General features: G+C 43.2%; 1 protein-coding gene across 1 annotated transcript in view; it reads right to left on the bottom strand.

Moving 5' to 3' along the window:
• KCNJ6 (potassium inwardly rectifying channel subfamily J member 6) overlaps positions 1–14481 on the bottom strand; it is a 283179-nt gene that overhangs the window by 78515 nt on the left and 190183 nt on the right. Inside the window, exon 3 of the mRNA XM_027128021.1 lies at positions 9336–10256. Within this exon, the coding sequence (XP_026983822.1) occupies positions 9336–10256 (921 nt within the window). The remainder of the gene's footprint in view (positions 1–9335; positions 10257–14481) is intronic.

Below are 14481 nucleotides of genomic sequence, written 5' to 3'. Positions count from 1 at the left end.
ACTTTCTTTTTTTCTCCCCTAAGGGTTTTGGCACTGACTGCTTGGTTGCACTTTGGGTTATACTTGGCACGGCACCAGGCTCTTTTAGATGGGGTTGGCCCAGTGTCAAGTGGCATGGTTGCCTGATAACGTAGAACTGGGCAGAATCTGAGAGTATGAACAAGTAGGTGCCCTTTCAAGAGACTCAGTGCCAACTGTTATGAAAGAGCAGATTGCCCGTACCTGCCTCCCGCGGTCTGGTGAGGGGAGCCTGATGGGGAAGCTGAGGCCAGTAATCAAAAGGGAATATATCACTGAGCGATAATCGTCCACACACTAATGACCTTTAATCAATAACCACTACTTTCAGTGTGCTATTGTGTACTATGCCTTCCCTGGAGAGGCACAAGGGAGACAGACTGGGAAGGTGGGCAGCCCTGAGATGGAATCTTGCCTTACTACTTCACCAGTTGTGTGACCTCGGGCAAGTTACTCTCCCCAACTCCCTACTCCAGAATCAACCTCCTCATTTGTTAAATGGGGATGGTATCTACCTTTCAGAATTGCTTTGAGGATTGAAAATAATATATGGAAAGCATCTAATAAAGCAATTGGCATTCAATAGGCACCTAATGAATGCTGGATGAGAATAGTATGATTTACAGAATCATAGATTCACTCTCTAAATTTATTGAGCACATACTATGGTCCCATGATGAATGACTTGCCTGTATTATCTCATGGAATCTCCTTATAAATATAAGTATCATTCCCATTTTTCAGAATGGAAAAAGGTTTGGTGAAGTTAAGGAAAGTGATGCACCCAATCACATGGACAGTTGGGAGTGGAGGCAGAATTTGAATTCAGCCTGTCTGACCTCAGAGTCTTAAGCAGTGAACAGAGAGTTTAAAGGAGGGAGGAGAAGCTTTGCAAAGTAGCTAGACAAAAATTCATTTCATGGCAAGTGTGGGGCTATGAGCAGTATACAACAGCCAACCTGTCAAAATGTTTGCATGAAATTTTGTGTCAGGCCAAAGAGGTTAGTTAATATTGTGGTAACAAACAACCCAAATTTCAGTGGCTTAACCCAACCTAAGGTTATTTCTCAGTCATGCTACAAGTCCCAAGTGAGCTGGCAAGGGTCTTCTCTTCAAAGCCGGTCAAGGGTCCAGAATGATGGAAACTTCACTGTGACATGTGCTTCCATGAGAACTACAGAAGTAGGAAGGGAATTATCCTATTTAGCTTGTAAGGTTTCCAGCGGCGTGATACACATGACATATGCATATACTGTTGGGACAAATGTAAGTCACATGACCGTGTCCAACAGAAACAGGGAAATGTGATCCTGACATGTGTTTAGAAGGACGAAAGCTGGACATATTTCACAAACAACACGAATGACTACCACACATTTTAAACCCTAACTTGCAAAAAGTTTTTAACTCGGTCTAGGGGTTTTCAAAACCACTTGGGTACCTGTGGTAGATTGTATTATTTTGTTCTGAATTATTTATTCCAAGTCCCTGTGAGAGAATTACATTTCCCCATTCCATGGACATCAGGCACTGCCATACGACTTGCTATGACTAATAAATGGCAAGCAGAAGCGAGATGTTTCGTCATTTCTTTTTTCTCCCTGCCATGAGAATGCCTTGTCCTAAGTAGGCCTGCTCCTTTCGTCTGTATCTTGGAGTCAACAGGATGTGAACAGAGTTGCAACTGACATGTAATAGGAATGAGAAATAAACCTTTGTGCTTTAAGCCCTTGGAGGTGTTTGTTACTGCAACATGCCTAGCCAAACCAGACTGTACAGTATCTTTTCATTCTCAGTAAATAGAGAACAGTGGAATGGGCCATATAGAAATTCACATTTACTGTCCACTTTGTTGAAGGATATCTATACTTTCACGCAGAAGTATCTCTAAGGGCTTATTATGTAAATAAATATTCTTCAGTTGAATTAACAGCACAAAAATACATTCTCCAAATTGGGGCATCAGCTGACACCAGAGCATTCTTATAAAAACCTAGGAGGGGGACTGGGGACATAGAAATCTTGTTTTCAAATGCAGACTCTTGGTCCTGTCCTCCCTGAGCAGCTGCCTTAGAAGACTTGAGAATAATCTATATTCATGTCCCCTTTGGGCAGAAATTATAATGATGAAATGTTACTATCTATAGGAATGCAAAGTCTATTCTGAGCCCAGTGATCCTCATTAATTCAGAGCTCATCACTCGTGGTAGGTAACTGGGAAGAGGCCAGGCTGGCATTTACTCTCACGTTGTGAGTGTGCATTTCTTGCACTGGCTATCGCAGGTTGACATTTGCCATTTTGACTGTTCAGAGTGCCTTCTGAGGAGAGTCAGTTGTCATCGTGTGGAGACGCTAGCTGCACAGTCCCTGGAAACAGTGGAGCCAGTCCCTGGGACTGACCCTCCCAAATGCCTGGCTTCCCTCCTCCCTACTGCATTTCCCCTGTGCAGTCTATGGGGGAAGGAATGATCTGATCTAACAGAATCTGTGAAGCTGAAAGGTCACCAACGATCTAGGTACCATTGTTGTTCCCATTTTAGAGAGGCAAAAGTGAGGCCTTAGAGAAGTTAAGCAAGACCGTGAATACAGCAGCTGTGGTTTGAACCCAGGATTGCCTGACAGTATAAACGACACAAAGAAGTACAGATAAGCTGAGCTATGGCCAAGAGAGACTACTTTTAAAAAAGAGGAGTACTAAATAAGTAATAGAACAAACAAACTCACTTACAAAGTGAGTTGGTGTAAGTGAGTTGGTGTAAAACACAGGAGCAAGGGCATGCTTAACTGGGGAAGAAGCCCCTCTGGCTTCTGGCTGTTTAGCTAAGTAGCAGAGGTGTGTGTGTGTGTGTGTGTGTGTGTGTGTGTGTGTTTGCACGTGTGAATAAGTTATATGGTTTTCCCCAATGATCCTCTTCTGGTCATTAGAAATTGTCAGGTAGAACTGCTTCACTGGCATCATGCTGTCAGCACTCATATTACTGAATGCCCTGGGAAATAATAAAGCTCGATTTATTGAAGGATGCACTAATTAGAGGCTTCCCACTCTTTGATACTCATCTCTTAATCTGAATGGTGCAGTTTCTTCCCAACATGAGTACTGACTTCCGAGTTGGAGTCAGAGCTAACTTTTACATGCTAGTCTATTTTTTACCTTGGGTTTGAACTTTAAATTGTATATATTGTGCGGCCATTCCTGACTTCTACTGAACATCTATTTTATGAGCTCCTCACAGCCCATTTGGAGAAGGAAGAACAATGGATTTTCTGCTATTGATGTTTTAATAATGAAAAGTTTGATAATTATCCAGTATTTTTGTCTTTTCAACCACAATAGTCTATGGTGACCTCAATACACTGCTATCTAAGTTATGAGATCCTAAGTGCCTTCTAAATTAGGAGAAATGTTTCACAGAGGTATAATGTTTAACAGAGGTATAATGTTTAAAAGAGGTATAACGTTTAACAGGGTTACAGTCTCTTTCTTCTAGAGGGGCGGTGGAAAAGTATAAAATTCTATGTGTGCTCTACTGCATCCAGCCTCAGATGGTTAGGACCAGAACAGTGTCCCCAAACTGCTTAGAATCACAAAAAGTTTACCATATTTAGGGAGCAGGTATTATCAGTTTTTATCCAGTCACTGACACTACTTAGGTGTATTATATTGAGGTAGGCATTTGGGAGGAAGCCCTGAATACATCACGTGAACCTAATGCTCGAAGAAGAAAGGATGGTTGGATTTCTTGATGTTGATGAGTGGTAGACTTCCATCCAGGAAAAATAAATTCACATGTCTTTGCATTTTTTAAATTGCGCCTTATAGAGATCTACCACGAGATTTTCACCCAAGATCTTAGCATTCCAGATCTTATCAGTTAACTCTTTTCCTAGGCTAGGTAGTTGGGGTTACAACTCTTAAAAGAAAAATGGTAAATCTGGAGATAATGACTTGCCAGTGGAGAGACTAGCAGCTACTTATCTAAAGGGGAAAATAAGATTTGAAAAATACAATGGCTATGAAATATCATTAGTAGAAACAGCTTAAAATTACTGTGATGCTAACCCTCAACCACCTTAGCTGAGAAATGCCACCTGTTCAAACTCTGTGATCTCATATTCTCCTCTGTTATAGAGAAGTGGCATTTTGACTATGGCAAAGGAAAGCGGTTCTTGGAAATCAGATTTGACAGAACATTATATTCTTCCAGGAGTATTTTTGTAGATGGTGCTTATTGAATTTTGATTTCAGAACAGTTTTGTGGCAGATCTCATTTTAATATATGCTTGTTAAAAATTCATGTGAATGTAATAAAGAATTTTAAAATGAACTGATAACATTGGAGACCGAAAGAGAAGCCTTAAAGAAAAAGAGCTAAGGATGGGAGAAAAGAGAGCCTGTCTGCACGTTAAATACCAGTCATCTTTTCGGGTGCATGCTCTGCAGAATCTTCACGAACCAACAGCATTCATGATGCAAAGGGCACTGAACTTGGAGGCTGGACATCATCAGTGGTTCAGGGTTTCAAGGTCTTGCTCTGCCCGTAACTATCGCACCTTAGCCAGCTCGCTAGTTTTGCTGGGCATCCATTTCCTCACCTGTAAAGTAATTAAGAGTAGGGCGAAGACTCTTGCAACTCAAAAATCCTGTGATGTGATTTATGTGACTAAGCTCTCCTCATGTGAATAAAGAACTGAGCTTTCCTGTGGGGAAGGATGGCTTGCCCTCACCTACTTCCGGTTTGCTTGCCTACTTCTGACACACACTCCCCCTCCTCCTTGGTAACCCGTAGATACTGACGTCCGGACAGTCAGCCCTGCTTCCTCATCTACAAAATGTTATCTAGTATATCTTCACTAAGTTGGCTTCCTCCCACCCTCCACTTTCCCCAGCTTTCTTCGTAGTATATAAATATTTCAGAAACTCTCTTCTTTGAGAAAAACTTGAAAGATAAAAACCCCACAGGGATGGAAGGGGAGCTCATAGACTAAGGCTTGGAAGAGATCTCAGCCGGTAACAGTGTGCTAACCTGATTTGGATTCAAACAGCAGATTTAAACAAAACTTAAAAAGACATTTATGAGACAAACGGAAGTCAGAGCATTTAGTAGATATTGGATCTTAAGAAATGATCATTAATTGTTTTAGGTGTCATAACAGTGTTATAGTTATGTTTTTTAAATTAATTAATTTAATTTTATTTATTTTTGGCAGCATTGGGTCTTCGTTGCTGCACACGGGCTTTCTCTAGTTGCAGGAGGTGGGGCTACTCTTTGTTGCGGTGTGCAGCCTTCTCATCGCGGTGGCTTCTCTTGTTGTGGAGCACGGGCTCTAGGCGCATGGGCTTCAGCAGTTGTGGCACATGGGCTCAGTAGTTGTGGCTCATGGGCTAGAGCACAGGCTCAGTTGTTGTGGCGCATGGGCTTAGTTGCTCCGCAGCATGTGGGATCTTCCGGGACCAGGGCTCGAACCCGTGTCCCCTGCATTGGCAGGTGGATTCTTAACCACTGCGCCACCGGGAAGCCCTACAGTTATGTTTTTTTAAAGAGTCCTTATCTTTTAGAGACATATTGATATATTTGCAGATAAAATATGATGCTGGAGGGGCAGTTAGTGAGTGGGTGACACAGATGAAACAAGTTTGGCCATGAATTGACAATTATAGAAATTGAATGATGGGTACATGGGAGTTGATTATAGGATTTGGTCTACTTTTATATAAGTTTTATAGTTTCCATAATAAAAATGCAAAAAAAAAAGCTTAAAACAGATAATCAGCAAGGACCTACTGTATAGCACAGGAAACTCTACTCAATATTCTATAATAAACTATATGGAAAAAGAATCTGAAAAAGAAGAGGTATATGTATATGTATAACTGAATCACTTGGCCATACACCTGAAACTAACACAACATTGTGAATTGACTATACTCCGATATAAAATAAAAATTAAAAAAAAAGCTTAATGGGATTCATTCTAAGGAGACATATTTGCTGAGGTGTTGGAAAGGGCTGCCTGTCATAGTTGCATAATCGTTGGGGGTAAATATGGAAGTTCATCAATCAGAAAGCCTATAGTGAGGAGCTGGCTGGCACCGGGCCCAGCTCTGTGTGGCTGTCATCTAGCCTCTATGCCAATTTGCCCTCTATAAATAACAGTCTATATGAATGCTTTACTATTTAAGGCTCACTTGCCACAGCTGCTCGGCATGTTTGTTTACGTAGCTATGAACCCTTCTGTAAACATCACTATCTCCAAATTGCCCCTGTGTCAGGAACATAAAGGGCCCCCTTTAAAAATATATTTATGGGATGAGACACGGCCAGTTCCCAGATGTCTGGGTGGCTGGTGTCAGAATTTTCCAGGGTTTGATTCATTTTCAAAAATAGAACCACATGACTGGAAGGTTCTTGAGAGGTGACACATCCCCCTGACTGGGGGCAGGACCAGACCGAAACCATCCACCAAGAACGTGGGTCTGTCTTTTGTGGGTGTGAGTCTGTCTTTTATGAGGCCAGAGAACTCACTGAATGAAGAACTGGGGCCAGGACCTGCAGAACATCAAAGGTGGGCAAGACTCACCTCCCGCCTTCAAGGAGCTTACTCCCGTTTTCTAAAGACGAGCCTGACCCTGAGTGATGTGACGAAGCAGGCTTGGGGCAGCACAACTGGGGTGGGCATATTATATGTCAACCAGCTGGCCTGTGAGGGACCTGAGCACCCAGTGGACTAAAGGACCTGCCGGGTCAGCCTACTGCCTGGTAGCTCGGATCCCCAGCAAATACCACGTCGGGGTCGCTGTGTGCCCACGACGTGCAAGACAGAAAGAGGGAGGGCATCGCATGGAGGTTGCAGTGGTGGCGATGGTGAGGCTCGTCCTTGAAAGAGGCATCCTAACTGAGGTCACTGAGAGTAGTTTCAGGTCAACTAAGACATACTTGAAAGAAAGCATGAGTCAAGCAGAGGCCCCTTTGTGTCAGCTTGCGGTTTTCATGGCTCCTGATTTCCCATCTAGCCTTCCAATGAATAATTAGATCCTTGTGAATCTGTTTTCCTCAGGGTGCATTTGGTCCACATCTATTTTTTTTCCTGTGGCTTTGATTCATTGAAACATTCCCCCCACCCCAAGGGCCTACTTAATACCCATAAATCCCAAATGTGCTTTTCATTCACAAAGAAAAAAAGTGTGCCTCGTTAAATTAAGAGATGAGATGTGCTGGAAAGACTGAACTCTACGAATCCTATCAGGAAAGGATCAAGACGTGTCCAGCTTCCAGACAAACCCAGAACTTTCTAGAACACTCTTTCCTCCACTTTCCAAAAATTAGAAAATTATTATTATTACTTTTAGAAAGTTAATAGTGGTTGCCTTTGATTCTTTTTTTGCTGGCAAGTACCCAGTTTTCTCTATGAAAGCAGTAGAAAGGCCACCGAATGCTCAGAGGTATCACTATTAACTACCAACAAAAGGCTGTTCCCCTATTTGGAAAGGCTCAGTCATTACAAGCTATCTTCAGAAAGACAGGGTCTGCCCCAGGGAGAATTCCGACTCAGAGACATCACAAAGGTAAGTTGCTTATTCCGGACTGGCTTATTTTTAGAGCTTGGGTTTTGATTTGAGAGAACACAGCTCCTGCAATTCGAAGCTCAGATTAACACCAGTAAACAGAGGGTACGTCTCCACTGGCTTTTGCTTCTTGAGCTTAGAGACGGAAGGAGAACAAGGCTTGTCCACTCCCCTCCTTTATGTCCTATCCGGAGAGTTTATAGCGAGAAATCTAATATTAAAAGCGCATCATAAGTGGTCAGTTTATGCTGCCAGAGACTGTATCTCAGTGGTTACCACTAGGGGGACCCAGAGTCCAGGTGCTTGGCCGAGGTGGGAGTAGTTTCTGGTCTGTGGGAAAATGACGGAGCTCTCTTATTGAGTTGGTTTCTCCCCGCCCTCCTCCCCCCTCCTTCCTCCTCCCTCCCCTCACACAACTATTGGCTCACGAGGGCACCCCAAAGTCAGGCTCAGGGTACAGATAGCCCAGTGCACATGTGCAGCACTTATTTATAATTTCACAATGATTATTTTTGTTTTAGATGTTCCTTTTGCCTTATGCAAAGGATCACACACTTCATGCAAAGCCTTTTACTCACATTTTCATTGTTTGCTGCATTTTAAAAAACGATTGCAAAAGTTTTTACCACTATAAGAGAAATTTGTTAGAGGTAATGACTTTGCCTGTTGGGTCCAGGGAGGCTGAGACATGGGAGCAATGACTTTCATTTGACGGATGACTGAGGTCAGGTTATGGGTGGATGAAGAGTCTGGGGTCTGGCTGGTGGCCGTGCATTTTCAGATTTTGTAAACCTACTTGAGCCTCAAGTTGAAGACCTCAAAGCACAGAAGGGCAGATTGTATAACTAAAGAGGATCCCAAGACTAATGACTCAGAAGAATAGTAAAGCAAAGCTTGAATTAATGTTCTAGTTTATACTTTTCCCACAGGCACTATTGTTAGCTTAAGGCAGAGTTTATGGCTCTATTTCATAGAAAGTTACAGATAAATACAGGCAGAACCTCCTTTGCTCCTGGGATGTGTAACACGTATGGAAAGATATGAGTGAAGACTTCAATAAAAACAGACCATTTCTCTATTTTTAGAACAGATCATCTTTGTTAAAATACACCAGTAGTTAGCTGTTCAAAGCAGATGGGTCAATAGGATTATGATGAGTGGATATCAATATTTTTTCTTGCCTGTTAGAGTTATTTACTGGGTCTGCATTATTATATCTACAGGGGATTTGGCAGGTAGAGTATAGAGAAAAGATACCAAGTGCTCAATTGATATAAAAGAAAAAGCAAGGCTATGGGTCTTGCAAATGGCTCCCAAAGAACGGGCAAAATTGTATTTTTATTAAAGCAATTTGTCAGGCTTCCTTTGAAAGGCTTAACTTCTTCCTCCTGGCTTGGCAATAAATAACCTCAAGTATTTAATTTAAACAATGCTTTAAAACAATCTAAAAATTGCTTTAGAGAGAGATCAAATTTTAATTTAAGTAAATATTTGAAAATTTAAAATATATTAAGAGGTGTTTTACAAAATTGTTTGTTAATTTATTTTCCCAAGGGCTTTTAAAAAGCTAAATTGTTAGACTTTGTGGTGGACATACTTAAGGTTATAGGCCACATACTACTTCATGAATAAAGAGGTGGCGTCAATAGTGAGTGAGGTTCAGTTTTGCATATTTTGTCAAAAATAAGAATGTGAGGTTCAGTTTAAAATGAGCATTGATCCCACAGATACCCCCGGATGGAGCACACCTTACCTGTAGCTTCCACCATGCCTTCTAGGATGACTACGATTTCCAGTTCCTCTTTGGGCAGCTGGGCTTTGGAGATCTCCCAGAAAGGACTCTGTTGGTTAATTTCATGGCTAATGATGAGTGGTGACACCAGAAAGAGACGGTCATCGCCAGTGTAATACCCTACGTTGATATCCGTCTGGTTCAAGGGGATGAACTCCCCCTCTGAGGTCTGTTTGGATTTGATCAACTTAGCTCTGATGGAAGCCTCCACAATGTGGGAATTCCTCAGATCCCCTACGCGAAACATCAGGCACAGTTTCCCATCCCTCATGGAAATCACCGCATGGGTGGAAAAAACCAGGGTCTCTGCCCTCTTCTTGGGTTGAGATATTTTTACAAACATGCATCCCACCATGAATGCATTGACAATGGACCCCAAAACAGATTGGATTAAGAGGAGAATAATTCCCTCTGGGCACTTGTCCGTGATGACCCGATAGCCATAACCAATGGTGGTTTCTGTCTCTATGGAGAATAAAAAAGCAGAGACAAACCCATTGAGGTTGGTGACGCAAGGAGTCCATGAAGGGTCCTCTATGTGGTCCATGTCTCCTCGGATGTATGCAATTAGCCACCAGATCATTCCAAAAAAGAGCCATGTCACTGTGTAAACCATGACGAAAATCAACAGGTTGAATCTCCACTTGAGGTCTACTAAGGTGGTGAAGATATCGGTCAGGTAGCGATAGGTCTCCCTCACGTTGCCATGGTGGACGTTGCACTTTCCATCTTTCCGCACATACCTCTGGATTTTCCTTTTGGTCCGGTCTCGGCTGATGTGTCTTGGCAGGTCATCCCTGGCCTGCTTAGGCAACTTTGGCTGGTGAATGGCCACAGGGCTCTCGACATCCTGGTCCATGGAGTCACCCTCCAGGACGTTAGCTGGTGGTTTGGAAAAAAGAAAAGAAAAACTGAATGAAAAGCTGGCTCTTTGGAGGTCATGGAAATCCGACTGTGGATGGAATATGGTAGGAAACCACCATTTGACCATTTGTGTAGCTATTAACAGTGTAGATGAAGTCTTTTTTGGGGGGTGTCATCTGAATGGGTTGCCTTGGACTCCTGGCCTCTGTGATCTAGCTTGTGTAAGGACTTCACCACCCTTCTCACAGGGACAGAGCTTAACTGCTGTGAAATTGTCTCCCTGCCAGCAAGTTCTAAGAGTCAGCTTTTACAGTGGGATGTGTCCGCACTCTCTTTGAGATGCTGTGGTATGTGAGAGGCAGTGCACTCTGGATAAAGAAATGTTTAGATTCAGACAGTATTGGGTCTACCACTCAGCAACTGTGGGCTCCTGGTCATGCTATCAGTTATGGACCAAACTGCACCTCCACTCCACCCCCAAATATGTTGAAGCCCTAACCCCCAGTGTGACTGTATTTGGAGAGGGGGCTTTGAGGACATAATTAAGGTTAAATGAGGTCTGAAGGGTGGAGCCCTGATCCAAGAGGATGAGACACCAGGGGTGTGCACACAGAGGAAAGGCCACGTGAGGACACAGTGAGAATACAGCTGTCTGTAAGCCAGGAAGAAAGGTCCTTCCAAACCAACCGAGGTCAACAGAAACCAACCTTGTTGGCACCTTGATCTTAAACTTCCAGCCCCCAGAATGGTGAGAAAATAAATTGCTGCTGTTTAAGCCCCCCAGTCTGTAGTATTCTGTTATGGCAGCCTGAGTAGAACAATAGACTATTAAAATTCACTGATTGATCCTCAGTTTTCACACTTAGAAAATGGTAATCATGATAGCCAATTCATAGGGTTGTTATAAAGTTAACATGTGCATTATATGTGCCTGCATGGAACAGACATGTCATAAACATTCTTTTGTAATAAATTGTTCCTTTGCCACTCTCCTTATATTTAGGGGCAAGAATTTGGAGGGACCTCTTTAAGATGTCAGTCAAATTTCAGTTTAAAAAAAATTCTGGATTTTATTGGTAAGTATGCATGCATTTTACCCTAATGGTTGATGCAATGCCAAGGTTAAAAAACGTGTGGGGGAAATGTTCTCTCTCTTTCTATGTGTTTACACATTTCATTTGGTTTCTGCCTCAACATTTAACATCTGCAGTTTTGGCTTGCGGTTATTTTATTCCTCACGGCCTTCATGATTAATGCATCGGTACAATCATTTGATGACGAAGCATTAGGAAAACTCTCCCAGAATCCGAGTGCAAAGGGACATTTGGAACTGATGCTGCTGTGAAATACATACAGACCACTGTATGAAATTACTTGTTTAGCCAATAATTTCAAAGCTTTCTGAAAGTTTTATCAGCAGTTTCTTCCCTCAGGCTTTTATTCTGTGTCATTTGACTTTGCCGTGCATTTTCTCCCTTTGGTTAAGGGAGAAACACAGTCCGTTGAGAAAAAACATTTATCTGAATAAGAAAACAGCTGGGGATGGGACTTGAGTGGTACCAACTTAACTTATGGATTAACCTTGCTCATGGTTGGATAGTTTCCTTCATTATCAATCCCATAGATCTGGTTTTAGACTTCAGCACAAGGAAGAGGCAGCATTTGGTCTGCAAGCTTGATGTTTGGTCCCATAGCTCGGACTTTAGATCGCTACCCTCAGTAACTCTTCGTTTGTAAATAAAACCTTGCTTTTATTTCAAAGCAGATACCAGGACAGGAGTCGAAGGAAGCAGCTGAGAGTGGGACAGGATGGAGGGGGTTGGGGTATCTGGATGGAGGTCACGGAGAACGTCCCTGCTCACTGCAGGCACCCCTGGCAAGGTGGGATGTTTGTGGCCCAGGGGGCCGCATGTCCAAGCTCTCGCTGCTAAGTGCGCCCTGAGAGGGAATCTCTAGGTGTGACTTCACGTGGGCTGAATTCAGCTCAGGATCGGCCAGCGTGGAGCGGCCTTGTCTGCAGAGCTGCAGTGTGGTCTGGCTCTGGCCCAGGTGAAGAGCTCGCTGCCTGTGCAGAATCACCCTGGGTTCTTGTTTCCACGGGGTGGGAAGTGGAAGAGGGGGGTTTGTCTGAATAGCTGACTCCCAACAGTCTTCTGCCATCTTCCATGCTTTAACATTTCATGGAGGCAACCTACACATACCCCAGCCCCCGGTGTGAAGCTGTTTTCTGCATTTTCTGGCTCAGTTGTAACCTTCCTGTCTGAAGGGTTAATGGAGGAGTAGAGATAAGTGCTCTGGACAGTCTCGGGAGCCTGCCAGTTGATCCTCCAAATCCATTTTTTCCCTTTTCCTAGCTCAGGACTGGACCACATTTCCCGGCCTGCTTTGCATTGAGGAGTGGCCACGTGCCGAGTCCTGGCCCATCAGGAGTGGGTGTGCCCTTCTGGACCAAGGCCTGAAATAGTGGGTGTGTCCCCTCCTATGCCCTTGCCTCTTCTACGAGGGATGATGGAGTCATGAGGTGGAGGGGCCTGGGTTCCCAGCTGGTGGCAGAGAGCTGCCATCCAACTAGAAACAAGAAAAAAAAATTGTGTTTGAGCAGCTATGTATTTTGTGTCTGTTATCAAATTGAGCCTTCTGTCTAATTTTATGGGCAGCAGTATTGACACGGATAAGCAGACAGAAGAGTTCTCAGGGGGCTAGTGTGGGAAAGAGCAGGGAGAGGGGAAGAGAGTGAAGATGGGGTGTTTGGGTTTGGTGTTGTTGAAAAGAAACAGGGATCCAAAAATGGAGTCACTTGTGCTAAGCTCTACGTCAGTCAATGGGGACTGAATACCTATGCAGGTTCAGTCCCTCCCAGGGATGTGACCTTTTACCAGTCAGTCTGGAATATTCTGGCCATAGATGAGGTAGCCTACCACACAGACCCCTGCCTTTCCCCAAGGCAAGTGACCTTGCTTGAAATAATCCTCAATTGTTTATGACTTCCTGTCCCATCCCCTTTAGGCCTTTAAAAACCATCCATTTTGTACAGGACCCCTCCTATCTGTTTGCTAGATGGGATGCTGCCTGATTCATGAATTGTTGAATAAAGCCAATTTTTTCTTCAAATGTACTCAGTTGAATTTTGTTTTCTAACATTGTCTTTTGAGAAATAAAACATTGCCAGCCATATCAGTAAACAAAGGATGTCAGAGTCATCAGCAATTGCAGCCCTCCAATGGTGAGCTGGTGAGCCCTGAGGGAACTCAGGGAGGAAACAAAGAATACCTGCCATCTAGCAGCCAGCAGACTGTGGCCACTCCCCATGGTGAGCCTTGAGCAAAGTGTGGGTGTGAAAACACAGGGTATTGGCCCCATAGCTGAGGTTCATATCAAAAGAATGGTTTCAGTGAGCCTAGACTCTTGCATTTTCCTATGCATAGAAAAGCACTAAATTCCTTAATTTGAGATACCTAACTTTCTTTTATTAACAGTAATCTTTTGTTCCTACTACCCGCCCTTTGCTGTAAAACTCCTGTATCTCCTAGCGCCCCCCTCACCTCCTCAGAGCAGTTGTCTGAGGGTTACTTGAGATGCTGCCTCCCAGGCTTGAAGTCCTCAGTGTATTTGCTGAATAAAACATAACTCTCAACTCTTAGGTGTGTATATACTTTTTTTTTAGCCGACACTAATGAACTAGCATGTGGTTAATTGAATGTCTGTGTTTTGTGTCAGGGAAAAAATATCAATGTATATGCTACTTAAGTGCCTTTTAAAAACAAACAAAAATGGAAGCAAACAAAGAAAGCTGAACGTCCCAGGGAGTATGGTGGAAAGGTGGCTTTGGAGTGGGGGAGAACAATGACTCTATATGGGATCTGTTTCTTTTACTTTAACCTTTGTATTCTGGTGCTTTTGCTACAAGTTAAGAATGTTGCCTATAGCCTGAAATATACAGGATAGCCCATTCTCAAGGCTCTGACCTTTAAAAGTGTAACACTTTTCCATTCATGAGATAAAAAGTTGCAGAACAGAGGATAACTGTCTTGTTGGAGGTTTATAGGAACATCATGACTGGACCTACCTGAATAGCTGCAATAACAAAGGCTTCTGACACCAAGAAGTCTGCAACAACCAACTACACCCCCTCCCTCTTTAGTACAAAAGAAGCCTGAATTCTAACTTGGGTAGGACTGTTCTTTGGGACACTAGTCCGCCATCTTCTCAGTCTGCTGGCTTTCTGAATAAAGTCGTTATTCTT

The sequence above is a fragment of the Aethalodelphis obliquidens genome, unplaced genomic scaffold, assembly GCF_003676395.1.
Source record: "Aethalodelphis obliquidens isolate GAN/ISIS:26980383/991018 unplaced genomic scaffold, ASM367639v1 scaffold1, whole genome shotgun sequence".
NCBI lineage: Eukaryota > Metazoa > Chordata > Mammalia > Artiodactyla > Delphinidae > Aethalodelphis > Aethalodelphis obliquidens.
This window is presented reverse-complemented; position numbering and strand designations above follow the sequence as displayed.